At 44.3% G+C, this 27,859-nt stretch overlaps 2 protein-coding genes and 1 pseudogene across 2 annotated transcripts; 2 read left to right on the top strand and 1 right to left on the bottom strand.

The window, feature by feature from the left end:
- Positions 1-6,396: 6,396 nt before the first annotated feature.
- LOC126381116 (uncharacterized) lies at positions 6,397-7,792 on the top strand (annotated as a pseudogene).
- A 4,602-nt stretch (positions 7,793-12,394) lies between these two features.
- LOC126381107 (uncharacterized) lies at positions 12,395-14,775 on the bottom strand. Its single transcript, XM_050030641.1, has 2 exons — positions 14,599-14,775; positions 12,395-14,508 (listed from the first exon to the last, which is right to left on the bottom strand). Exon 2 carries the CDS (start codon positions 14,498-14,500, stop codon positions 13,124-13,126), a length of 1,377 nt encoding a protein of 458 aa, XP_049886598.1. The 5' UTR covers positions 14,501-14,508; positions 14,599-14,775; the 3' UTR covers positions 12,395-13,123.
- A 4,696-nt stretch (positions 14,776-19,471) lies between these two features.
- LOC126381127 (uncharacterized) lies at positions 19,472-27,122 on the top strand. The gene is made up of 3 exons (XM_050030658.1): positions 19,472-19,719; positions 19,801-20,686; positions 21,345-27,122. Exons 1-3 carry the CDS (start codon positions 19,472-19,474, stop codon positions 27,120-27,122), a joined length of 6,912 nt encoding a protein of 2,303 aa, XP_049886615.1.
- Positions 27,123-27,859: the final 737 nt, after the last annotated feature.

The following is a 27,859-nucleotide window of genomic DNA, read 5'->3' as shown; positions in this document are numbered from 1 at the left end:
GAAAATATTTCTTTCATTTGTTTTATTGTATCACATGCAGAAGTTGATTTCATGATTTTAATTTCTTTATATCTACTATAATAGTCGATAATGACGAAAAGGTAGTGTCCTGATGGTAAAGGACCCAAAAAATCGACCGCTGTGTCGACCCATGGCTGTGAGGGAAGCTCTCGCCTTTTCATTGGAACTGGTGGGTTTGGTCCGGAAACTAATGTACACCCCTTACAGTTTCTCACTATCTTTTCGGCATCTTTGTCAATTTTGGGCCACCAAACCTTCGTACGTAATCTAGCCTTCATTTTAACAATGCCTGGGTGTCCTTCGTGGGCTGCCAACAGAACTTGGTGTCTCAATTTAGTGGGGATCACGATTCTGTTACTTCTCAATAGAACCCCATCATGCAACCAGAGTTCACTTTCAAACAACTTGTAGTTATTAGCGGACGAATGCCATTTGCCATTAAGTATACCCTCTTTAACATAACTGATCTCAACGTCTTGATTTGAAGCGTCAACAATAGATTTTATTGATAGAGCTATTGGTCAACAATAGATTTTATGGAAAGTAGCATGAACCAAGTACAGCATAATGTCATGATTGAACAGAACGTACACACACCATATAGTCACAACTTTTTTAGGTCGTCCTCGCTACGGATGACAATAACTTTAGTTTGTTCAGTTTTACGTAGTAAAATAGACGCGTTTTTAATCCAAATGTACTTGTATTTTTTAGCCGATGCGACATCACGTGCTTTGGTGTATAGACGCTTGTTCTTCAGAGTTAAGTGTTCATTTATATATATTTTGTGGGATGGGTCTACGCTGGCAGCCCCGCCGCTGCCACTTCTGGAGTCTGCGCCGCTCAGCGCGCATTGTAGCTGCTCCGCGGTAATGCCGCGCCGCACCCTGGCCGCCGCAATAATTTCATCCCTTAAACGCTTAGAAGTTAACTGAACAATGATATTTTTTGGTCGACCCGTTGAACTGTTGTGAGCGACGCGATGAACATCCTTTATACATTCCTTAGGTATCTTTGTATTTAATATTAGACCAATCGTTTCCAGTATGTGAAAAAGATTTTCACTTTTCTTTTCCGGAATATTTTGGATTTCTAGGTTGCACATTCGTGACCTCTGTTCATTATCGTCGATTTGCTTTTGTAGATTAAGTATTTCGTTATTTAATATTTGATTATCTGCACTCAGAGTTGTTATTGTTTCCGATAATGAAGTAACTTGTGTTTCCAACTCCGTAGTTTTCATGGTGCTACGGACGTGAGTTGGCTAAAAGTCGTTTACATAATGCATTTTTTTATTTGTGTTTCTGATTCTGATAACCTTTCCCTTTAAAATTGATATATATTATGATATATAATTATGTATATAGACTTAGTTAAATAGTTTTTCGACAACAAATCCTGAGGTGATTTTGCAGTCCTCTACTGTATTTACACTCAGGACAAACATGGCCGTAAAAAAACCCTAGGACAGAGTTTGATAGAACTTTGCCAGAATCATAGGACAAGTATGAGCTATCATTACATGCAAGTCTCATCAGTGGAGGTTCTTGGACCAAGTTCCAAGTTGCTGATAAGCTTATATGCAATACCGTAATGACTTGCTAATGATGACGATTTCTTGCAATAGGCAATAGCTTAGGCGGTCTCTATCGGAGAGGTGTATATTTATTTTTCTTGTTATTATCACTCAGATCAAATACAGGAAGCAGTATAAAAAAAATCTGTAAGATACTTTTGGAAGGGGTAAAAGGCATGAAACTTGAACTTAGCTACCGAGAAACAATGGCGCTGCAGAAGTAAATTGACTATAATTCGCTTACATAAAGAATTTTTTTTGTTTTTTTTTTATGTTTTGGAATCTGGAAAAGATCCTCTTTAAAATGATATACAATATGATACATAATTATTTATGTAGACTTAGTTATCCAGCAACAAATCTTGAGCCGATTTTAGCACCCACTGTATTTTATCACATTTTTAGCCAGGACAAACATGGCCGTAAAAAAAGAACCCCGGGATAGAATCTGATAGAACTTTGCCAGAATCATAGGGAAAGCATAAGCTTTCATTACATGTAAGTCTCATCAGTGGAGGTTCTTGGACCAGATTCGCCCATTCTCCTTTGTTGGACCCTATAAAATTAAGGAAATCTTAGGTAACGATAGATATAAGATATGTGATGTACCCGGATTTAGCAAAAAGACTAAATCATATGAAAGCGTTGTATCTCACGACAGAATTAGACCTTGGATACATATCAAAGCTCTTGAGGTAGATGAAAATTCTGATAGTAGTACTGATAACTATCAAACCAGTGAATCATAATGATTATGTATTGTGTCGTTATATAATGTCATGATTACCATTTGTCTAGCGTTTTATTTTATTTTAATTAGGTACCTACTGTATTATTTGAAGGATATCAATATTAATTACGCCCTTTCTCTTTTGTTTTGTATGTTTATATTTCCTGTGTGTGCAATGGGGTATTTTTTACGTTACGTCACAATTCCATTATTTTTGTGTAGTGCCAAATGGCAATAAGTCATTTATTTGTATCAAGCAAAAACAAATGCACCAGTGCTATTTTTTTTTTACTATATTATTTTTCATTAACTCCTAAGGAATATAAGATTGTATACTATACCTACAGATAGAGCGTAGTTAAGTCATAGTAATTATATTCCAAAATTAACTAAGATACTGGATAATTCTTCGGAACCAAATGACTGGACTGATTTGATCGAATTATGTGCCCCGGGAGTGGCACGGCATCAGATGGCCGAATGTCATGATTTCGTTTATTTTTAATTTATTTGATTGGACACTCTAGTTTACCCATAACAAAAATAGTACTTTTTATTAGTTTTGAACTGGCAACAATTTTGAGAGTGGTGGAAAAGTTAGAGAAGGGTGAAGACCGGTCAGTTGGGCAGTCAGTTAGTTCCGAACACTTGAGCTGGAAGGTTGTGAAAACTAAGTCTGTAACGTTGTGCCTGAGGTTTAATAAAAGTGAATTTATCAGTCTGAGAATCTTTCATTTTACTTCTTTTTCGGATTCGCGAAAAAAGTTTCTAAAGAAAATATCTTTAAACGAACAGTTTGACAGTGAAGCGTTTATTGATACCGGGAGTAGCTATTCATTAATATCGGAAGCATTAGTAAACAAACATTGTCTACAAAATGTTTTGCTACCCACCCCCATTGTGTTGCAAGGTTTTTCCAAAGACAGTTGTAAAAACATCACACACAAAATAATTGCTAACTTGAGTTTAGATTCTGTGTTTTTGACTGACGTTGACTTTTATGTTATTGATGATTTAGTGGATTGTGACATATTGATCGGAAGAAATGTGACCGAGCGGCCAGATTTGACGTATTCACGTGTAGGTGATAAATTACAATTCGATTATGCCGAATTATTTAATCAGTTTTGTAATACTGTTTCGGAATTGGAGATTGACGCGCAATTATATCAAAACGAGCTGGCGACACTGTTTAGAAAATATCGAGACTGTGTTGCAACAAATGTAAGTGAATTGGGTAAAGTTAAGGGACACTTGATGGAAATTAACTTGTCCATTTCTCAACCTGTACAGTGCAGACCATACAGGTCTTCATATGCCGATAGAAAAACGATTAGGGAAATTATTAGTGAATTGTTAGAGAATGGTATTATACAAGAAAGGAAGTCGCCTTATGCCAGTCCAGCTCTTTTGGTAAATAAAAAGAACGGTGAAAAAAGATTATGTATAGATTATCGATTGTTAAATAAAGTAACGATTAAGGATAAATATCCGATGCCTCGCATAGAAGACCTTGTGGACCGCCTTCAGGGGTATAAGTGTTTTACTAGCCTCGATTTAAAAAGTGGTTATTATCAAATCATGATGCACCCGGACTCTGTAGGAAAAACCGCATTTACTACTGAAGACGGACACTACGAGTTTTTAAGACTCCCCTTTGGTTTGGCAAATGCTCCATCCTGCTTTCAACAGATGATGAACAAGGCATTAGGGAACTTGAGATTTGAAAATGTTTTACTTTATTTAGACGATGTATATTTGGCAACCGAAACTGTGGAAGAAAATTTAAAATTGTTAGAACAGGTTTTGCAAATATTTAGAGAAAACGGTTTAACTTTAAACTTAAAGAAATGTCATTTCCTCAAAAGTGAAATTGAATTTTTGGGAACACCAAATTGGGAGCTGTTAGGAATTTTCCCAGGCCCAAGACGGTTCACCAACTACGGCAGTTTGTGGGCTTAATAAGCTATTTTCGCAAGTTTATAAAAAATTGTGCTATGCTTTCTGCACCACTCACAAAACTGCTAAAGAAGGAAGCCGTTTGGGCATGGAACGCGACACACGAGGATGCTTTTCACACCTTAAAGGAGAAGCTTACGTCTGAAAGTGTTTTGGCTATATTCGATCCAAATAAAGAAAGTATACTTTATACAGACGCTAGCAGAGAAGGTGTGGCAGGTATCCTCATGCAACGTACAGAAGAAGGTGAAAAACCTGTGCACTATTACAGTCGGCAAACGACAGATGATGAAAAAAAATACCATTCTTTCGAACTAGAACTGTTAGCCATCGTGTGTTCCCTACAAAAGTTTCGTTTATATTTGTTGGGTTCTACGTTTAAGATTGTGACAGATTGTAATGCTGTCCGTTATGCCATTTCAAAAAAGGAGATTATTCCTCGAATAGCACGATCAGTTTTGGCAACTCAAGAGTTTTCTTTTGAGATTGTGCACAGGGAAGGCTCACGCATGCATCATGTAGATGCACTGAGCCGGAACCCTGTGCCCTCGGGAGAAAAATCTGAAACCGAATTAATAATGACGATCACGGAGGCAGACTGGCTGTTGACGGTACAGTTGCAGGATTGTGACATACAAAACCTTAAGAATATTTTGGAATCAGGACAGGCCGACGATAATAGAGAAATATTTGATAAATATGAACTATTAGGGGGTAAAGTATACAGAAAAACGTCACGAGGTCGTCGATGGGTAGTACCAAAAAGTTGCATATGGCAAATAATCAAGTGTAACCACGACGACATCGGACATTTTTCTGTTGATAAGACGGTGGAACGTATCGGGCTTCTTTACTGGTTTAAACGGATGCAACATGTAGTAAAAAAATATATTCAGAACTGTTTAAATTGCATTTATTTTAAAAATAAAGGTGGACCAAACGAGGGCGAGTTATATCCGTTGCCAAAATATGCACAACCAATTCATACACTACATATTGATCATTTAGGCCCGTTTGTACAAACTAAAAACAAAAATAAATACTTATAATAATAATAATAATAATAAAAGTTTATTTCGGACTTATAAAAAAAAAATCCATATTTGTTAGTAACATTACAAACTTAAATCTAGTATTAGTAACTAATAAGTAATCCAGGCCGGTTGGACCCCCGATGGCGGCAGACTATACTTGTTTGACTGCGTGCAGTCGTATCCATCGGGCCAGCAACCGTGAGTCCCACCGGTCCGCCAGCGCGCGCAGTATGGTGTAATAGTAGACGCGTTCACAAAATTTACATTTATATCGGCGGTTACAACTAAAACAACTACAACTAAAACAAGTGCAGTCATTAAAGAATTAGAAATTATATCTAAAATATTCGGCAATACTAGAAGACTTATATGCGATGCAGGTTCTTGTTTTACTTCTAGTGAATTCACGCAATATTGTCAAAACCGAAATATACGTGTACATACGGTAGCGACGGGTATGCCTCGTTCAAACGGGCAAGTCGAGCGTTTTAATAAAACTATTTTGGAGGCTCTTAAAACTTGTGGTGCTAATACTGACGAAGATAGGTGGGACGAATACGTAAAACCTTTACAACAAGGGTTGAATAGTACAATACATAGGACAACCAAGACAGTACCCAGTGAAGTGTTTTTTGTGTCTCCTAACACAGGTTTATATTAACTTAACAGGGGACACCTGCACCTAAAATAATGTAATCGCTGCTGCAAATAAATACATATTTTATTTTATTTATTTAAGTGTTTTTTGGGTAAAGACTAAGAACGGATGGTGATAGTTTGGCACCGGAACTTGATAGTGATGCGTGTTTATTGGACGTAACAGGGTTGCGTAAGATGGCTAATGATAATAATAAGGCTAGTGCAGAAGTACAGAAGCAATATTTTGACAAATTAAGGACAAAGGCAAAGAAATACTCCGAAGGTGATTTAGTACTAGTCAAAATACAAAGCCAAAATAATGACGGAAAGAGTCGGAAGCTACTTCCTATTTTCAAAGGTCCGTTTCAAGTAAAAAAGGTTCTTGGATTCGATAGATATGAGGTGACGGATGTCAAAGGTAGCAGTAGACGTTTTTTTTCTGCGGGTAGGCGTTTAATAATACAGTCGCGTTTTTTATAACGGAAATTTTAATTTTGGAATAAAAATTCAATAACATATAATATTTATAAACTTATTCAAAAATATGAAAGATTAGTCTATAAATACCTGCGGCAGTTGTTATCTCCTGGATCAATACAGTGTACACAACACAATATTTAACAGTAACTGAGTTATACAATTTAAGTCCGATTCAACAACTCACTGCACAATGGAAGATATCAGGGGATCAGTGGAGGTGCTGGCTGCATCTTTCCAATCAAGGATGGCAGCTTTTGAGGAGCAACTAAAGAAGGTTCCGGCTTCTCAAGCTGATACAGTGGACACAATTTCAGCGGACTTCAGGCAGTTCCGGACCTTTGTTGTGGCTGCTCTTACAGCCATTCAGAAACAGTTGGAGCTCCTGACGGCTGAGTGTGATGGGCTGGAGATGCGGAGCAGGCGTAATATGTTGCTGATCCACGGGGTCCCTGAAGAGCAAGATGAGGACTCCATCGCTGCGGTGATTGGGGTGGCTCGCCGGCATTTATCGCTCCCGGACATGAAGCCAGGTGACATTGACCGAGCCCACCGTATGGGTCACACCGTTAAGGATAAGCCACGTCCAATCCTAGTAAAATTCACCAATTGCAGAGTCCGTGATGAAGCTTGGATGCATAAGGTGGGCTTGAAAACACTGGTGTGACCCTCTCCGAATTCTTGACTAAAAGGCGTCACAAGTTGTTTACAGCGGCTCGCCAGAAACTCGGAGTTAGGAGGTGCTGGACTCGGGAGGGCCGTATCTTTGCGCAGGCGAGTGATGGCAGTAGACGCAGAATATCGTCGTTTGAAGACCTGGATAAGTTGGACGGCGGTCAGTCTTCGGTTTCTGTATCTGGCGGTGGTGTCGAGTTTGCAGCTGGCCAGCCTGCTGCGAGGACCTCCCCACTAGTGTCCACTAGGGCCACCAATGCCTCCGCGAAGCTGCCGTACACCAAGCGCACGAGAGCTGCTTGTGCTGCTGCAAAAAAGTAATTTTTATTTTATATTTTTAATATAATTTATTTACCAAACATGCAGCCACAACAACACATTACTTTTTATTTTTGTGTAATAATCTTTGTGGGCTGTTTGTTATTCTTACCTTATTGTATCTTGTGTTGCGTAGCTTGTTTACTTTCTTCTTGTTTTTGGCATTCATTTTCGCAAACAATCCTCACTTATTAAGTAGGTAGATAACTCCATTTCATAAATTATTAACATTGGTGATGAATAGCATGTTAGGTTATAATAATTATTGTGTGTCACCTGTAGCTGTCAAAAATATTGTTCTCGTTTTTTTTGCGTGCTTCCCGTTGTCAGTGGTGCGCTTTTTGTAACGCGCTTGCGCTTATTATTGTGTAACGGCTTTTTAAGTTTTTTGTTTTTTTTTTTTTTTTGTTTTGTTTTTACTTCTTTCCTTTTTATTAGTTGTGATTGATTTTATGTACTCTATTTTTATGTCTACTTTTTTATTTGTTTTTATTTTTCGTGTAAATGTTCCGTTGTGCGCTGTCTTCTTCTGTACGCTGTAAATTTCTGTTTTTATTCACCTTTCAGGCTGCTAGCGGGTATTTGGATTATTTGTTAAATTATAATTATTTATATAGGTATTAATATTATTGTATTTTTTTTTTTAAACTATATTTATACATATATTATATAATTTATATTATTATATTTATTTAATAATACGTATGTACTATGGATTTATCATTAAATAACCAAACATTATCATATATATCTTGTTCTTCTGACTCTAATGATGACAGTTTTCACAGCTCGTCTCCTCCTCTCCACGACTTGTTGCAAACCACCTTTGTCGATGTGCCTAAAAATTTTAATGTCGTGCACATTAACGCGCAGAGTATTCCAGCTCATTATCCGGATATGCTTGCATCGTTCAACGATAGAAATATCCACGCCATCCTGGTCTCCGAGACCTGGCTGCACCCTTCACTCCCCTCCACCTCATACTCGCTTCCCGGCTTCCAGCTCATCCGTAATGACCGTGTTAGCTCCGCACACGGCGGGGTGGCCATTTATCTTCGTTCCCACATTTCTTTCACAATCGTTAGTAGATCGCCTCAACCACCACCTCCCAACACAGCTGAACATTTATTTTTAGAATTATCTCTTTCCCATTGTAAAGTCCTTCTAGGCGTTTTTTATAGCCCTTCCCTTACGGTTGATTATTTTAATTCATTTGAGTTGCTTCTCGAGGACCTGTCGCCTGCCTACAGTCACTCTATTGTTTTAGGAGATTTTAATACCTGTCTTGTAAAGACAGATATGCAGTCTAAGTCTCGCTCCAATAAACTCACATCGTTAGTGAAGTCCTGTGGCATGCACATTCTTCCTCTTGCGGCAACTCATCATTTTCCAAATTGCGTCCCCTCCCTTCTGGATCTCATAATGGTCTCCTCCCGAGATTATGTGGTCAAGCATGGTCAGATCTCCGCTGACGCCTTTTCTTACCACGACCTTATATACCTGTCATACAGGATCCGCACTCCGAAAGTTAAGGCTAGGACACTTTTGTTACGCAACTTTGCTGGGATGAATGTTGATCGGCTGAGTGAGGATGCTGGTAAGGTAGATTGGTCGGCAATAGATAGACTTGACAGTGTTGATGACCAGGTTGAGCTTTTCAATGCCAAATTGACGCAATTATATGATACTCACGCGCCTATCCGACTTGTTCGTGTCAAACACCTCCCTGCTCCTTGGCTTACCGACGATATGCGTAAGTATATGGAGAGGAAGACTCGAGCTAAAACTAAGTTCAAAAATAATGCTTCAGAAAAGAACCGTGAGGCATACCGAGAAGTAAGAAACCGCTGCAATACAAAGATACGGGACATACAACGACGCCATATTCACAAATCAGTTGAGAACGGAGAACCAGCTAAAGTCTGGTCGTTTCTTAAGAAACTGGGGGTTGGCAAGTCACGTAATAACTCACCTCTCACCAATATTGACATTAATTCCCTAAATGCACACTTCTCATCTTCTTCCTTCATTGACAGTGGTACAAAGACTTGTACCCTTAATCACCTTTCGTCACTGCCAACTCCCAATTTTCCACCTTTTTTCATTACTCAATTTGCTGCTAGTGATGTTAAGAGGAATATACTCGCCATTAGCTCGAATGCGACAGGAAGTGACTGCATTGGTCGTAATATGATCGTTCCCCTCATTGACATCCTCTCTCCGGTTATATCCAAAATCCTAAATAAGTCCATCTCCTCGGGTGTGTTTCCAACCGCATGGAAGGAAGCACAGATTATCCCGCTCCCTAAAAAAAATAATCCTAATTCCTTCTCCGACTATCGCCCAATATCCATCCTACCATTCCTCTCCAAGGTCCTTGAAAGGCTAGTTCATAATCAACTTACTCGTTTCCTTACCTTGAACAACCTTTTAAACCCACTCCAATCTGGTTTCCGCCCCGGTCATAGCACGACTACTGCACTGGTTAAGATTTCCGATGATATTCGGCTAGGAATGGAGAATCAGCAGCTGACTGTGTTGACGCTGCTGGATTTCAGCAACGCGTTTAATACGGTTGACCATGATATCCTACTGGCGATGCTGTATTCTCTTAACATATCTCCGGCAGTTGTTGATTGGCTTCGTAGTTACCTGTGTGGGCGCCGGCAGCGCATACGTGTTGAAGAAACCTTCTCTACGTGGTGTGACACTTCTGCTGGTGTTCCGCAGGGTGGCGTGTTGTCTCCACTCCTATTTTCTATTTTCATTAACTCTATCACTCTTCCACTCTCTTCTTCCTATCATTTGTATGCAGACGATTTACAAATATACACACAGTCTCCTATAAATAATCTCCCGGATGCAATTGAGAGAACCAACAGGGACCTCAAGTGCATTTCCGAATGGAGTCGCTGTCATGGGCTAAAAGTCAATCCAACTAAGACCCAGACAATAATCGTCGGTAGCCACTGGTATATATCGCGAATTGACTTTGCTACACTTCCTCCTATACTCTTCGACGGGATCCATGTTCCCTACAGTGACACAGTGAAGAATCTGGGGGTTGTGTTTGACGGGTGCTTGTCGTGGAAACCACAGGTGGCCGAGGTCAGTAGGAGGGTGTTTGCTGCGTACAGTTCACTGAAACGGCTAAAAAACTTTTTGCCTACCAGAACCAAAATCAGTTTGGCACAGACTCTGCTACTACCTATATTGGATTATGCAGACGTCTCTTATCCCGATTTGTCAGTGGAACTTTTGAACAAGCTTGAGCGACTGCAGAATCTCTGTATTAGGTTTATTTTCGGCCTGCGTAAGTTTGACCATGTTTCTGACTACCGCTCTCAACTTAAATGGCTGCCTATACACCGTCGGCGAGACTGTCACATCCTCTCCCTTTTGTACTCAGTCCTCTCTCTTCCCAATACTCCTTCCTACCTTAAGGACCGATTCGTTCTCCACTCCTCAACACTCGACCGCAACCTACGGTCCTCTAACAACCTTTCCCTTCAACTCCCGTCCCACTCCTCAAATTTCTATGATAAATCGTTTACGGTGCGAGCTATCCGGCTATGGAATCTGCTACCTGAGTGTATCAGGCGGGCACCATCGCTGGAGTCATTTAAAGGACAAGTAAAGGCGCACTTTGTGAACTCTGGCTCCTCCTCTTTTATGTAAACCATCCTTCCTTTTTCCATAGTGTTATTATATGTATGTATAATTATTTAGTTGTGTATAATAGTCATATATATATATATATAGTTTATATATTTATGTATAGTTTATATATTTATGTATAATATATATATGTAGTTAAATGTACTTATTTTATGTAGGTTGTTCTTTTAATTATTTATTTTGTTAGAATGCACTAACCCGCTATTATTATATACTTGTACAAAATTTTCCTGTACCCAAAGGTTGCCTGGAAGAAATTGCTGCATGAGCAATAAGGCCGCCTGTTGTGCTTTTCTGTATATGTTGTCCTTATCTCTGTATTTTGTGTCCATTGTGCTCAATAAAGTATTTTATCTATCTATCTATCTATCTAGACGAAAGTACACTGGTATATCAGCCGCAGAAAATATGAAACGCTTAAGTGTGGCGAAATGCCCTTTAGGTGCAAGTTGTTCTTAAAATCTGGCTTCAGCAAACTTGGTACGCTTAAGTGTGGCAAAATGCCCTTTAAGTGCACGTTGTTCTTAATATTAGGTCAACTCGGTCTCTTAAGTGCGGCAAGTCCCTTTAAGTGCGAGTGACGGAATATGTAATTATAGGAAATCGTGACGTGAGCTACTGTTATCTGACAAGAGCAGTAAAACGTAAGTTAGTTAAAAAAAAAATAAGTTAGGTATCTAACAAATATTCCATGTTTCAGTATTTTATCCAGACTCGTGGGGTGCTTGGGGCAAGCACCATGCAGAATGGCCGTGTTGGCAACCCCGATGTTGATTAGTCGATTAGCGCCATCTATGGAACGACGAATGAATGACTAGAAAAATGGAGGGGCCGGGTGACGTTCCGAGGTTATAAAACTGGGCGACACTGGCCGGCGGCCTTCTATTTTTCCGACTGAACTGGACTTGAGCTGTGTCTTTTTATTATTACCCATGACGGAACGGAGCAGGTATATGCGTTTAGGGTGAGAGATGTTTGTGTGTGCGTTTGTGCAAAGAAATGTTATTAATTATCTTCTAAACTAATAATCCGATTTTGATGCGGTTTTCAATAACGGGTTTGTGTTTGATGAGTTCATGTTATTAGACAGGTGTCATGTCTGTAACTCACTAGGGGGCGCCACAATATTAGTGTTTAGAATAAATATTATTCGAAACGCCTCTTCAATTTATAATAGCAATTTATTTGCAATAGTTTTTATTAGTTAATTGTTTTTGACAGGCGTTTTTTTTTTCGGTTCCATTGATTACACGTAATTACGTCGAACACGGTGCTGTTTCATTGAGTTATTCGTCAACTCGTCCCATATGCCTACGGCCCATTTGGGACGAGTTGCAGAAAATCAAAATAAACAAAAATTTCATTCTGCAACTCGGCCCACGTTAGTATCGACATGATAAAATGTACAATCAGAAGCAAAAGTGTAAGGATAGAAATAATAAACAACTATGTGTTTGTTACAAATTATTTAATCATACCGATTTGTCACTGAATGAACATAATAATAAAAAATTACAAAAGTAATAATTATAAAGCAATAAACAGTTAAAAAAGATTTTCATCACAGAGTTTACACCATTTAAACACACAAAGTAATAATAATCAACAATTATACATAAAGTCTACAGTTTTTAAGCTAATAATCAACAATTATAAAGGCAAAGGCACAAAGTAATAATAATCAACAATTGTACATAAAGTCTACAGTTTTTAAGCTAATAATCAACAATTATAAAGGCAATAATCAACAATCAAAAGGGTAACAATCAATTATAAATGTAGTAAACAACAATAAAGACAGTCAACAATTATAATACCTATAACATTTATGAAATATACGGCTTTATGGGAAAAAGTGCAAATTCAAAAAATCTACAAACCAAAAGTAAGTAATTCTAGGATTTTCATTTATTATTTTAACTTAAAATTACAAATATTTCTTAGAAGTTGCTATCACAGTATTAATTGATAATTACTTTTAATCAGTCTGACTATTTACTTATCAGTAAGTTAAAATTAAAATACTAATAACTCTAGGCACATTCCTACGGAAATCTCTGAATCTACAAAATCTTTTAATACATGTTCAATATAATCATCAATTTCTTGAGTTTCTTTTTTCTTTTGATATATATTTGATCCTTTTTTAACTAAGGTATCATAGTAATTAGCTTCACGTTGAAGGTCAGTTAAAAAATGAGCTATGCTTTGTGGTTTTTGATAACCTTTTTTATTAACAGTCGCGTGCCAACTTTCTACTATATTTGTGGTGCGATGTTTTTGATCATAGCAACACCACTTGTCATGAAAAAATGCAGTTTCGGTAAGCCACGTCTCCACAAAATAATCATTAAATTTTGTGACTTGATCGTTATTTGGACTACGAGCCATAATATGTAAGAAAGCATCGTCCACTGCATGACGGGGTAGAAGTGCTAAAGCAGTACATTTTCGAATATGTTTTTTTATAAGCTTCGATTTATGTATTCCTAATTTTTTTGCTTTTCTCCACAAACATCTCGAAAAATGAAAATAGCAGCCGCTTATGGGGGTGTTTGGAAAAACAGATTTTATCGCTTGCATTACAGCTTTTTCATAGTCGAGTATAAATGTCTTTGGTGTCCAATCAGGGATTTGACTTTTTATTAATCGCAGCATAATTTCATATGTTTTTTCCGTTTTATTCGGAAGTAATGCGTATATAACAGGCACGATGTTAATTTTAGTTTTTGAACTCCCTATATCAACATGCAGTGTATACAACTGATAAAAAGGTTTAGCACAGAATTTAAAAGTGCCATCACATAAAACCGTATAGTTTGTGTTACAAAATAAGTTTCTGGCCAACTTGCTAGCAAAAATCAATATTCGGTTTTTACTACAATAGTCTGCAAATAAGAAGTTCTGAAATTTTGGCGGTATTGAAACTTTACTAACATTCTTAAACCATACTTTATCTACGCCTAATGATTTATTTCTTTTTCGATAAAACTTATTTTTAATATTTTTAAATTCTGGTAGATTTTTTATTAAATCTAATCCTTTATCTTTTAAACTGCCAATCGTTTCCCGAAAAATAGCTGGAATGGGCAAAGCAACATCGTTAATAATTTTTTTCTGGCACCCATCCATCTCGATATCACATTCATTTTTAGTTGTATCCGGCTGGCAATTATGATTATCTTCCCTTTTAATCGAGTTAGCACAAGTAATTATTAAAATTGCTTGGCATATCTCTCTTTTCACACAACGCCACACAGTTGATTTATTCTTGTTTTTTCTTTTGATATCATATCTATAACCAGCCCGAAGAAGTAAAGGTTTTCCTCTTTGAGATGAAATTATTTCAAAAGCTGCTCTATTATAAGAAGTCGATGGTTCTTGCGGGTCCATCTCAGCACCTATCAAATGTAAATTAAATTATATATCAACGTGTATAATTTTTAAATACAAATCTTTTAATGTAGAGTTAAGATAATTTTGGAACTCACCAAACGTTTCCGACGGACACAGTAGAGTAATTTCAGTAATCAAATTCAAATCAAAGTCCAAAATTCGAAGCCAGAGTCACAGATTTCACAAAGGGATCGGAGTCCAAATTCAAAGCAACGGTAATATTTTTGAAGATGTTCCACAGGCACTGAATAACGTAGCACTTCACTTTTCCTGTCGGGAGAGTAGGGGTATACTAACCCTGTTTTTAAATCAATCATATCTATGTAATATTCCCTCTCCAAGAGCGGCACGTGCAAAGATAAGAGAAGGATCAACAAAGTAATTTTATTACTTTATTGTCTATAAAACATCACTGGACAACAAAAAAACAAAAAAATATTTTGCGGTCTCATTTCTCTATTCATAGGCCACCTGCATCATTTACTTCAAAAGCAAGCGCCACAACCATTGTTTGTTTTCGGCAAGTAACCAAAAGCCATAAATATCTATTGTATTCACTTGTACCTTTGATAAAATTTGTCCATACGTCGGTAAAATGAAACAATGAACTATTTTCGCAGAAAATCTTTAAATCTTTAAATCTTCTATACTATAATAAATCTGTAGAGAGGTCAATTCTGTACATTAAATATATTTTCAAAATAACTATCAGGGGGTGATTAGTGATCGATACTGATGGCAAAAATGCAATCAGTAAAATTTTTGTCTGTCTGTCTGTCTGTCTGTCTGTCTGTCTGTCTGTCTGTCTGTCTGTCTGTATGTTCCTTATAGAAACAAAAACTACTGGACGGATTTTAATGAAACTTGGTACAAATATTCTTCATACTCCTGGGCAGGTTATAGTATACTTTTCATCACGCTACAATCAATAGGAGCAGAGTAGTGAAGGGAAATTTTGGGAAAACGGGAGAAGTTACTCCATTTTTTAAGCTTCCGTCGCGTGAGCAGCCTTAATGGTTAAAGTTACATAGAAATCATGTATGACGGAAATATCTTCTAAATATGTAATGTAAATATGTATATAAAAGGAGAAACTGACTGACTGACATATCAAAGCACAGCCTAAACGGCTAAACGTAGGCACTTGAAATTTGGAAGAGACGTAGCTTAGGTACCGTAGAGGTGCAATAAGAAAGGAATTCCCGGAAATCCCACGGGAACGGGAATAAGCGGGAAAATCCTTTTGTATGAAAAATCTAAAATACTCAAGTTAGACGTTTGAAATTTGGCATGCAGGTACCTTAGGTACCATAGAGGTGCACTAAGAAAGAAATTCCCGAAATTCCCACGGGAACGGGGATTAGCGGGAAAATTCTTTTGTATGGAAAATCTAAACCACTCAAGTTAGACGTTTGAAATTTGGCACGCAGGTACCTTAGGTACCGTAGAGGTGCATTAAGAAAGGAATTCCCGAAATTCCCACGGGAACGGGAATTAACGGGAAAATCCTTTTGTATGAAAAATCTAAAACACTCAAATTAGACGTTTGAAATTTGGCATGCAGGTACCTTAGGTACCGTAGAGGTGCACTAAGAAAGGAATTCCCGAAATTCCCACGGGAACGGGAATTAGCGGGAAAATCCTTTTGTATGAAAAATCTAAAACACTCAAATTAGACGTTTGAAATTTGGCATGCAGGTACCTTGGGTACCGTAGAGGTGCACTAAGAAAGGAATTCCCGAAATTCTCACGGGAACGGGAATTAGCGGGAAAATCCTTTTGTATGAAAAATCTAAACCACTCAAGTTAGACGTTTGAAATTTGACATGCAGGTACCTTAGTAAACTTAAAGCTTAGTTGCAACAGGATATTGCAAAATTCCTACGGGAACGGGTGTTAGCGGGAAAAAACATTTGTATAAAAAAATCTAATCTAATCTAATCTAATCTTCTAAATATATAAAGGAGAAACTGACTGACTGACATATCAACGCACAGCCTAAACGGCTAAACGTAGGCACTTGAAATTTTGGAAGAGACGTAGCTTAGGTACCGTAGAGGTGCACTAAGAAAGGAATTCCCGGAAATCCCACGGGAACGGGAATTAGCGGGGAAATCCTTTTGTATGAAAAATCTAAACCACTCAAGTTAGACGTTTGAAATTTGGCATGCAGGTACCTTAGTAAACTTAAGGCTTAGTTGCAACAAGGTATTCAAAAATTCCCACGGGAACGGGAGTTAGCGGGAAAAAACATTTGTATGAAAAAATATAAACCGCGTAAGATACGAATAGATGTTTTTAATCAAGCATGCATGCATACCTAAGTTTAGTTATGGCTGTATTTTGAAAAATGGGAGTTAGCGGGGAAAAAATGTCGTATGAAAAAATCTAAACTGCATAAGTTAGATGCTTGAAATTTGACATACACTCCCACACACACAAAGATCTCTCTTTATAACACGCTACGCGGACGAAGTCGCGGGCAAAAGCTAGTTTTATAATATTAATATAATCAAAACAATGTTGATAAAAAAATCTTAAGAAGACAACAGTTTAAAGGAATACATTTTATATTAACACTTGTCTTGCTGACAGTACTCAACGTTGATAAGGTTTAAAGTTCCACACAGAAAATAAATGGGACGAGTTGCACAATAAAAATGACATTTTTTTCTGTTTTCTTCAACTCGTCCCAAATGGGCCGTAGGCATATGGGACGAGTTGGCGAATAACTCGTTTCAGAGTTTTGCTACCTAAATCCCTTAAAAATCAGTAAAAAGGCATATCAGGCATATTCATGGTCCTTCGAGCCAGATTTCAGAGAAGATCACAATCAATAAATTGTAGATAAATTAATACGAAGTGATTGGCGAAGATTAAAGAAAAATCAAGATCGACTATAAGTGGCACGTGGATTGTGTGGTCAAGTGAATCAAATTCATCCAATTAATCCTCATTTAATTCATAAAGTTGAACCCATCACTCAATAATCAGGTAGTATTAAGTAAACAGCCTCCGTGGTCTAGTGGTTAGAGCGTTAGGCTCACGATCTGGTGGTCCGGGTTCGATTCCCGATGGGGACATTGTCGAAATCACTTTGTGAGACTGTCCTTTGTTTGGTAAGGACTTTTCAGGCTTGAATCACCTGATTGTCCGAAAAAATAAGATGATTCCGTGCTTCGGAGGGCACGTTAAGCCGTTGGTCCCGGCTATTAGCCGTAAAAACACCTCCACCAACCCGCAGTGGAGCAGCGTGGTGGAGTATGCTCCATACCCCCTCCGGTTGATTGAGGGGAGGCCTGTGCCCAGCAGTGGGACGTATATAGGCAGTTTATGTATGTTATGTATTAAGTAAAGCAAAGTGTTGTTAATTACGGTTAGTATAATTTTAATTACATTTATTATTACCCACGACGGAACGGAGCAGGTATATGCGTTTAGGGTGAGAGATGTTTGTGTGTGCGTTTGTGCAAAGTAATGTTACCACCTATCTTTTAAACTAATGATCCGATTTTGAGGCGGTTTTCAATAACGGGTTTGTGTTTGATGAGTTCATATTCTTAGACAGGTGTCATGGCTGTAACTCACTAGGGGGCGCCACAATATTAGTGCAAAACAATGTTGCAATATAATCAAAACGAAATGTCCGATTACAATTCTGTTTTCGGCAATGTGTACGTGGTAGCTTATTGCATGTTCCCAAATAATAAAAATTACGTCTTTAACTCACTAGAGGGTGCTACAATATTAGTGAAAAATAGTATTGCAATAATATTAAAACGAATTGTCCAATTTCAATGCGGTTTTCAGCAATGGGTTCGTAGTTGAATGGTGCATGGTCTAAGTCTTATGATATTAACTCACTAGGAGGCGCTGCTATATTAGTGTGAAACGTTTATATTGCAATATTATTAAAATTAAAACGTATTGTCTGATTTCAATGCGGATTTCAGGAATGAGTTCGTGGGTGATTGGTGCATGTTCTCAGATGAGTGTTATAGAGGTAACTTTAAACAGAAAGCAACTGTATAATATTTAATAAGGGACTTAATATTATGTGGTAGGATGAATCACACTTATTGTTTTGCGAGATCTTACCTACACATTATCTATACTTATAATAAATCTGTAGAGAGGTCAATTCTGTACATTAAATATATTATATTTAGTGATCGATACTGATGCCAAAAATGCAATCAGTAAAATTTTTGTCTGTCTGTCTGTGTTCGCCGTAGAAGCAACAAGAAGCAAATTATGATTGTGTTATGATTGTATTATGATTATATTATGATTGTATAATGATTGCCTAGAAATTGTAAATAGTTTGTAAGTTTTATTTTTAAAATAAAGAGAAAGATAGGGACTGAGCGCGGCTTCACCGCTACACACCCCCGCCGCGCCCTTGCCCCGCCCCGCTTAGTGGGCGTTTTCCTATATATATACGCGCGCGGGGACTAGACTCTCATTCTGATTCGCTCTGACTCGACAGTGTTCGGAAGCCACCTGTCACTCGTCTACCCACGCAGCAGCCTCGGACGTAGAAGAAGCAGGGGGGGGTATTTTTATTAAAATACCCTCCTGCTACCGCGGTTCCAAATAGTACCACCGTTATCACTCCTACCCACCCCCGGCCTCCCACCAGCGGGTCTCACCGGGGAGGGAGTGATAACGTGTGCTCTGCTAGGCGGACCGCTTGGCTTCGCACCGAGCCAGCCCAACGGGGTGAGCAGCCAAGCATGGCTCCCCCAACAGCCGGCGTAACGAAGCGCCGAGCGCGCACTTTCGTGCGCAGCCGCGCCGTCACGACGCCGATCGCCGCCACCGTACCGTCCACCGCAGCCCGTGGTGAGGACCACGCCGCCCGCAGCACTCTCCATGCCCCTGTTGGACATGGAGACAACACCGCCGCGCCAATACGCGGCCACAAATCCAAATCCATTTTCGCCGCTCTCCACGCCCCAGCCGGTCATGGAGACAACACCGCCGCGCTCTTACGCGGCGGTGTTAAACACGAATCCCGAGTCGCCGCCGCACGCGCCTCCGCGCCCGTCGCTCCGGACGGCGCCTACACCATCGCCGAAGCCCGTGAGACTCCAGCCACCGCTCGCACCCGCGAGCAAAAAGATCCCGCCCATCGTGGTCGACCGGCTGCCTGACTGGCCCCACCACCTCCGCAAGCTGCGGGAGTTGCTGGGCCACATCCCCAACGCGCGCCCGTACGGGAAGGGCGTTCGCTTCCTGGCGAGGACCGAGGAAGAGTTCCGGCTCTACCAGCGGTACCTCACCACCCTGGAGAGAGCCACGGGACTCTCCTGGTTTGCGTACGCCCCACCGGCGGAGCGCTCACTGAAGCTGGCCATCCGTGGCCTACCCATGGATACCGACGTTGCTGAGTTGGGGGAGGAGCTGCGCGCCCGCGGCTTCGACCCACAGTTCATCCGCCCCATCCAGGCTCGCGAGGGAAGAACAGGCTGCCTCTTCTTCGCGGAGATCCGTAGGACGCTGGGATTCCAGCGTGTCTATGAGATCTCCGAGCTCCTCTGCATGCCCGGCGTCAAGGTCGAGGCGTGGAGGGGACGAAGAGGAGCAGCGCAGTGCCACCGCTGCCAGCAGTTCCGGCATAGCAGCCATAACTGCCACCGCCCTGCCGCCTGTGTCCGTTGTGGTGAAAACCATACGGCCAAGGAGTGCCTGCGCCCCCGGGAAGTTCCGGCAACCTGCGTGAACTGCGGGGGAACACACCCGGCGAACAGCTCTTCCTGCCCGGTCAAGTTACGCGAGCTGCGTAACACCAAGGCGGGTGCGGCGCCCATGACCGGCGCAAGAAGAGCCGCTCCACCAGCAGCCTCCACTGTGGACCCCAACATCGAGCCGACCGCGCGGAGCTCGCTTATGGCCGCGGCGAACGGCCCAGCCGGGCCCAAGCCGCAGAGACCGAAGCGCATCCGCAAGAGGGCAAAACCGGCCCCCACTGCCACCACCATCGTCGAGCAGCAGCCAGCGCCAACTCCGACGCCGAACCAAGCGGTCGCCGCCCCTACCAAGGGGAAGAAGGCGAAGCCCCGCGCGGAGATACCACCGGCCCCCTCCAGTGAGAAGCTGGAAGTACTGGAGCAGACTATCCAGCTGCTCCACAACGTACTGGCCGCCATACGTTCCCAGACTGACCCTGTGCCCATCATCGTGGGAGGCCTGGCATCACTGCTGGGCCAACTCACCGGTGGGCACTGACCACTTTCATCGGACTGGACCGGGGCTGCCCACATCCACTACTCCCCGTCGAGTAGTTAGAATCGTGGCCACCCCCCGGGGGATGAGTTGACGCTTCCAGTGGCAGTGGAAGCAGTCCTCTCCCCCCCTCCAGCCGACTCGACACCAGCTGCCCCGGCGACGGAGCAGCTTCACCGGATTGACACCACCGCCAGCTGACGGGCGCTCACTGGGCCTCCCCCAACGGGGAACCACCCGGTGGGCTCGACCTCGCTGGCGGCACCTCGGACAAGACTCACCATCGGGCTCACGGAGGGGCGATCATCGCCCGCCGTGTCCCACCCACGTGCCACGCCCGTTTCTGCGGGCGGCGACTGAGGCCACGTCAAGGGGGCATAGCCCCGAGGACGTCTCCCCGCCGCGGGCTTCGCCCGCGACGAGAAGAAGCAACCGGCCGTAGACTCTCATTCTTATTAGAATCACCACACGGGTAGGAGCTCTGATTCAACTCCAATCGGTGTTTAATTTCAACGACTCCTAATTTCAACGCCTACTAGTTTCAACTTACATCGATAACACTAACATCGATCACATCGATATCTGGTATAGTCTATAAGATTTATGTGGCAAGGATCGAAGGGGCCACATAAATTCTCCTTCGAGCCGGATTGAAGAAACAGCGGATATGAAGACTAGGAGCATGAAGTCCGTAGAAACTCGCCCAACGCCGACCGCCGCCGAGTCGGCACCCGCCGCCGCCGCCGCCGCCGTCGCCCCCGTCGTCACGACTACGTCGACCACCGCCGCGTCAACGTCAGTCACGGCCGCCGTTAGGACTGCGCCGACCACAGCCGCGTCGACGCCAGTCACCGCCCCCCCGCTGACCAGGAAACCCAGCACAAGCCGTACAGCCACGGCTACCAGCACAGAGGACAGCTCGGGCACTACCGCAACGACGACGACGGGAACCGCCACTACTACGACGACTGCAACGACGACGGAGGAATCTACGGGGGAAAGCACGCACGACACGACACTACGGCCCAAGTCGGTGAAGCGTGCACCGACAGCGCCGCGTTCCTCAGCGTCGAAGGGACGTCGCCTGGCGCTGCTGAAGGCTAAAGAAGAATTGTTGAAGAAGGAAGTGGAGCTAGCGGCGGCGAAGATCGCCACATTAGAAGCGGAATCAGACGACGACGATACGGATATAGTCAGCGTGAGCGAAATGCAAGAGCGCACCAAGACGTGGGTGGACCAGCTTCCCGCCGCCGAGGAAGACCCGTCCCCCCCGCAGCCGTCCGCCGCCGCCGCCGTCCCCCCCGCTGCCGCCGTTTTCCCCGCTGCCACCGTAAAGGATCATGAGAAGCCGAAACACAGGAGTATAGAAGAGAAGCCAACAACTTTCGATTACAGTCAACTAGCGACAGCGATAGCATCGGCCGCACGAGCAGTACCAGCCGCCATCGCCCCGCGCTCCGTGCCTGAGCTGCCCATCTTCAGCGGAGCGTCGAGTGAATGGCTAGTTTTCAAGACCGCCTATGAAGAGACTGCAGTATATTTGACGGAGCAAGAAAACTTATCAAGACTACGTCGGAGCCTTCGGGGAGCAGCAAGAGATGCCGCCCAATGTTTATTCATCGGTGCAACCACGACTGCCGACGTGATGCGATTGCTGTCTACGCGCTTCGGGCGGCCGGACGCCCTCGTCATGGCCGAACTGGAGAAGCTGCGGGCCCTACCACGTCTGACCGAATCACCGAGGGACATTTGCACCTTCGCCACGAGGATATCAAACATTACAGCAACCATCAGGGCATTGAAGAAGACACATTACCTGCATAACCCGGAAGTAGTTCGACACGTAGTGGAGAAGATGCCGTCAGCACTGCGATATAGGTACTACGATTTTGCGGCCGAACAAGATGAAGAGGAACCAGACTTGATGAAGCTAGCAAGTTTCATGGAGAGAACAGCGGAGCGGTGCGGCAGCTTCGCGCCCGTGGAAGCCACACCAGTCGTCGACCGGCGGGAGAACGCGTCCGCTCCACTGAGGCGGACAATGAGGACTCACCACATAGAAGAAAAGAAGATAAACGTCACGGCCGGTGACAATAGGAAACAATGTCCAGTCTGCGAAAAGGAAACACACCACGTCACCGAATGTGCAGATTTCAAGAAGACAGAGGTCAACGAGCGCTGGGAAACCGCGAAGAAACATAGGTTGTGTTTCCGCTGCCTGAAACGGAGGAAGTTCGGCCACACATGTCCCACGAGGAGGTGCGACGTCGGCGGGTGCAAGTACTCGCACCACCGCCTACTGCACTCCGAGCCGGAACAACGAGCGTCCATCCACGCGGGAACTCACATAGAAGAAGACCCAGTAATAGCCACTATAGCGTCGACAAGAGAAAGGAAGAATACTACAGCACTATTGAAGATTCTGCCGGTTCGTGTAAGTGGACCTAAGGGGACTCACTGCACGTACGCACTTCTCGACGATGGATCAACGTGCACATTAATAGAGGCGGCGGTGGCGGAACACATCGGCGTATCGGGACCTCCGGAGCCATTTTACATAGAAGGAGTAGCCGGGGCACGAGTGGACGCCGGCGCTTCGAGAAGAGTTACCTTCGACATCAGCGCGCCAGAGGACACGCACAGCTACAGCATCTCAGCGCGCACGATGAAGAACCTGCAGTTATCGCCGCAGAGCGTGCCGGCGTGCGCCGTGACGGGACAGAGCCACCTAGAAGACCTACAAGACCAGCTGACTTATCACCGGGGAACGCCAACCGTATTAATAGGACAAGACAACTGGCAGCTACTCCTGGCACATGAAGTCAGACGCGAGCAAGACAGCCAACTGGTCGCCGCGCGCACGGACCTAGGATGGGTGTTGCACGGAGTGCGGCACACACCGGCGGGAGGGCCCGCTCATCGAGTACATCACGCGAGGATCGTAGAAGATGATCAAGCAATAGAAAAACTGCTTCGAGACCACTTCGCATTGGAAGTCCTAGGAGTGGAACCGAAACATTTCCACACAGAGGAAGAAAGAAGAGCGCTTGAAACACTAGAGAGGACCACTCGCCGCACAAACGAAGGATACGAAACGGGCTTACTCTGGAGGAGCGACGACTACGACCCTCCTAATAGCTACGAAGCCGCCCTGAGAAGACTTCAAGCCATAGAGAGGAAGTTAGATCGCGATGAAGAAATGAAAAGGCGGTACGAGAAGCAGATGAACACGCTGATAGAGAACGGCTATGCAGAAGTCGCGCCCACGCCGCCGAAGGGAAAAACGAAGATTTGGTACTTACCACACTTTGCAGTTATGAACCCGCAGAAACCAGAGAAATTGAGGATCGTCCACGATGCGGCCGCAAAGGTGCGAGGAGTCAGCCTGAACGACATGTTACTGTCCGGGCCGGACCTACTTCGATCCCTACCAGGAGTGCTGATGAAGTTCCGGCAAAGAAGAGTGGCGGTGACGGCTGACATAAAGGACATGTTTATGCGGATCTCAATAAGGACGGAAGATCGAGACATGCAGCGCTTCCTCTGGCGCGGAAATAGAAGAGAGGGACCCCCTGTCGAGTATCGCATGAAGAGTGTAATATTCGGCGCTACTTCATCCCCCTGCACGGCAATCTTCGTGAAGAATAGGAACGCCGAACAATATAGAGAAGAATATCCGGCGGCGGCGGCGGCAATCATCAACAATCACTACGTCGACGACTACTTGGCAAGCTTCGATACGGAAGAGGAAGCAATACAAGTCTCCAGTCAAGTGGCCTATATACATAGCCGCGCCAACTACTATCTACAGAAATGGGCATCGAGCTCCAGACTCGTACTATCATCATTGGCGCCCGAGGCGAAAGAAGACATCGTCAAGCTTGCTCCCGAAAAGATACTGGGAATGATATGGTACCCAGAGCGCGACACGCTGTCCTTCAATATGAATGAAGCCCGGATACCCACCGACATACTACACGGCGAGCGCGTGCCAACGAAGAGGGAAGCGTTACGAACGACGATGTCACTCTACGACCCGCTGGGAATCGCCACGCCCGTGACCATACAAGCGAAGCGCATCATTCAGGACACCTGGCGCACCGGAATAGGATGGGACGACGCGCTGCCTACCCCCGAAGCAGAAGCATGGAAAAAATGGACGGAGCATGCGCGGCGCCTCTCACAACTAGCCGTACCTCGGTGCTATGCCTCGCTCACATGCGCCCGGTTCGTGGAGCTACACACCTTCGTGGACGCAAGCAGCTCTGCCTACGCCGCTGCGGTATACTGGCGAATCGTCGACGAGGACGGGAAAATACACATCTCGCTCATCGCCGGCAAAGGGAGAGTGGCGCCTATCAGCAAGATGACATCGATACCACGACTGGAGCTCCAAGCGGCCGTAATGGGCTGCCGCCTAGCCCGCACAGCGCAAGAGGAACACGACATCAAGCCTGCACGTCGTTACTTCTGGAGCGACTCTAGGACCGTCCTATCATGGTTGCGAACGGGACCACGAGCCTACAAGCCCTTCGTAGCTCATCGAGTCGCCGAGATAGCAGAGGAGACTAAGACAAACGAATGGCGTTGGGTATCAACGAGAGACAACCCGGCCGACGACGCTACACGAGGAACGCCGAAAGACTTCGCCTCCGAGCATCGTTGGTTCCGCGGCCCGCCTTTCCTGTATCGACCAGAAGACACCTGGCCGGCGGAGGACATCTCAGAGACTATTGAACACACAAACGAGGAGAGAGTGCACGCGACGTCCGCCGCAGAAAGAACAGGGAAGGCGCTACCCGACATAACACGTTTTTCATCGTGGGCAAAACTACTACGTGTCACGGCGCGTGTCCTACAATTCATAGAAAAACTAAAGGGAAGAGAAAGGTGTGCCGCCGCTAGAAAACGCACCAAGAAACGTGCGGAGGAAGACCCGACGTGGAAGAAGGTACAGGCGCACAGAGAAACGGGACGAGGCACAGGACACAAACATGCGCCGAGACAGCAGAGAAAGATCGTGCCTCTCGCGGCACGATACTTGCATCGCGCACGGCAACTATGGATACGCGCCGTGCAGGAAGAGGCCTTCAGCGCGGAGCTAGAAGCTATAAGAAGAAAGAAGCCCCTGCCGGCCGACAGTCGACTCAAGCAACTGTCGATTATGATTGACGAAGAGGGACTAATACATCTACGCTCGAGGATCGCCGCCGCCGCCGACATCACAACAGAACAACGGGAGCCCGTCATCCTGGATGGAGACCACCGATGGACGCGGCTGTACATCAAGTGGGTGCACACGCAATTACACCACGGAGGGTTTGAAACAACGGCAAATGAGGTGCGACAGCACTACTGGGTGTTGCGCCTCCGCCACGCCGTGCGCAACGAACTGAAGAAATGCCAGGTCTGCCGCATCCGTCGGGCCACGCCAGCCCAACCATCGACAGGCAATCATCCAAGGAGCCGTCTAGCCCATCACCAGCGGCCCTTCACCTACACGGGGCTTGACTACTTTGGGCCCATGACAGTCACCGTGGGTCGCGCACGTCAGAAGAGGTACGGAGTCCTCTTCACCTGCCTAACCACCAGGGCAGTGCACCTGGAACTCGCCGGGAGCCTCAGCACCGACTCTGCAGTAATGGCACTGCGGCGCTTCATAGGCCGCCGCGGGTGCCCCACCGAGCTCTGGTCAGACCAGGGTACCAACCTGCGCGGTGCGGACGTCGAGATGAAGCACGCCGTCGAGGAGGCCATACAACAAGAAGCCTCCGCTCGCTTCATCACCTGGAAGTTCATCCCTCCTAGCGCGCCATTCATGGGAGGCGCGTGGGAGAGACTGGTCCGCAGCGTCAAATCAGCACTAGCCGTGGTGCTGCACGAGCGCGCGCCAAAAGAAGAAGTCCTGACAACGCTACTGGTGGAGGCCGAGCACACCATCAACAGTCGACCCCTCACACACGTGTCGACATCACCGGAGGACCCAGAGGCCCTCACTCCGAACCACTTCATCCTGGGAGGTCCATCACGGGTGCCGATGCCAGGCGCCTTCACGGAGGGCGACGACGCCGGCCGCAAAGACTGGAGGAAGAGCCAACGCCTAGCCGACATGTTCTGGGCGCGATGGGTACGGGAGTACCTACCTGAACTCCAACACCGGCGGGAGCCCCGAGCCAGCAAGGGTTCCATCTCCGTGGGCGATTTAGTATTGATCGCTGACGGCACGCTGCCTCGCAACTCGTGGCCGCGAGGTGTCGTCGTGGCTGCCTACCCCGGACCAGACGGCGAGACGAGGGCGGTCGACGTGAGGACAACGAAGGGGATCCTGCGGCGGCCAACGAAGAAGCTGGTCATCCTGCCAACATCGCCACCCGAGGACGGCGAACCGTAGATGGTCCAGCTGCGCGACGTGGTCATCGAGCTGCGCAGCTGCGGCGGGAGAATATGTTCGCCGTAGAAGCAACAAGAAGCAAATTATGATTGTGTTATGATTGTATTATGATTATATTATGATTGTATAATGATTGCCTAGAAATTGTAAATAGTTTGTAAGTTTTATTTTTAAAATAAAGAGAAAGATAGGGACTGAGCGCGGCTTCACCGCTACACACCCCCGCCGCGCCCTTGCCCCGCCCCGCTTAGTGGGCGTTTTCCTATATATATACGCGCGCGGGGACTAGACTCTCATTCTTATTAGAATCACCACACGGGTAGGAGCTCTGATTCAACTCCAATCGGTGTTTAATTTCAACGACTCCTAATTTCAACGCCTACTAGTTTCAACTTACATCGATAACACTAACATCGATCACATCGATATCTGGTATAGTCTATAAGATTTATGTGGCAAGGATCGAAGGGGCCACAGTCTGTCTGTATGTTCCTTATAGAAACAAAAACTACTGGACGGATTTTAATGAAACTTGGTACAAATATTCTTCATACTCCTGGGCAGGTTATAGTATACTTTTCATCACGCTACAATCAATAGGAGCAGAGTAGTGAAGGGAAATTTTGGGAAAACGGGAGAAGTTATACCATTTTTTAAGCTTCCGTCGCGTGAGCAGCCTTAATGGTTAAAGTTACATAGAAATCATGTATGACGGAAATATCTAAATATATAAAAGG

Source organism: Pectinophora gossypiella, unplaced genomic scaffold (assembly GCF_024362695.1).
Source record: "Pectinophora gossypiella unplaced genomic scaffold, ilPecGoss1.1 Pgos_36, whole genome shotgun sequence".
Lineage (NCBI taxonomy): Eukaryota > Metazoa > Arthropoda > Insecta > Lepidoptera > Gelechiidae > Pectinophora > Pectinophora gossypiella.
Note: the sequence above shows the minus strand (reverse complement) of the source record. Positions and strands in the feature narration are given on the sequence as shown.

What these genes read in the sequence shown, in the direction of transcription:
- LOC126381107 (XM_050030641.1), bottom strand. Translation starts at nt 14,500, where the DNA reads ATGGACCCGCAAGAACCATCGACTTCTTATAATAGAGCAGCTTTTGAA.
- LOC126381127 (XM_050030658.1), top strand. Translation starts at nt 19,472, where the DNA reads ATGGAGACAACACCGCCGCGCTCTTACGCGGCGGTGTTAAACACGAAT. An exon ending in CACATCCCCAACGCGCGCCC is followed by an intron (nt 19,720 to 19,800) that starts GTACGGGAAGGG and finishes CACCCTGGAGAG; the next exon opens with AGCCACGGGACTCTCCTGGT. An exon ending in CTGACCCTGTGCCCATCATC is followed by an intron (nt 20,687 to 21,344) that starts GTGGGAGGCCTG and finishes TTATGTGGCAAG; the next exon opens with GATCGAAGGGGCCACATAAA.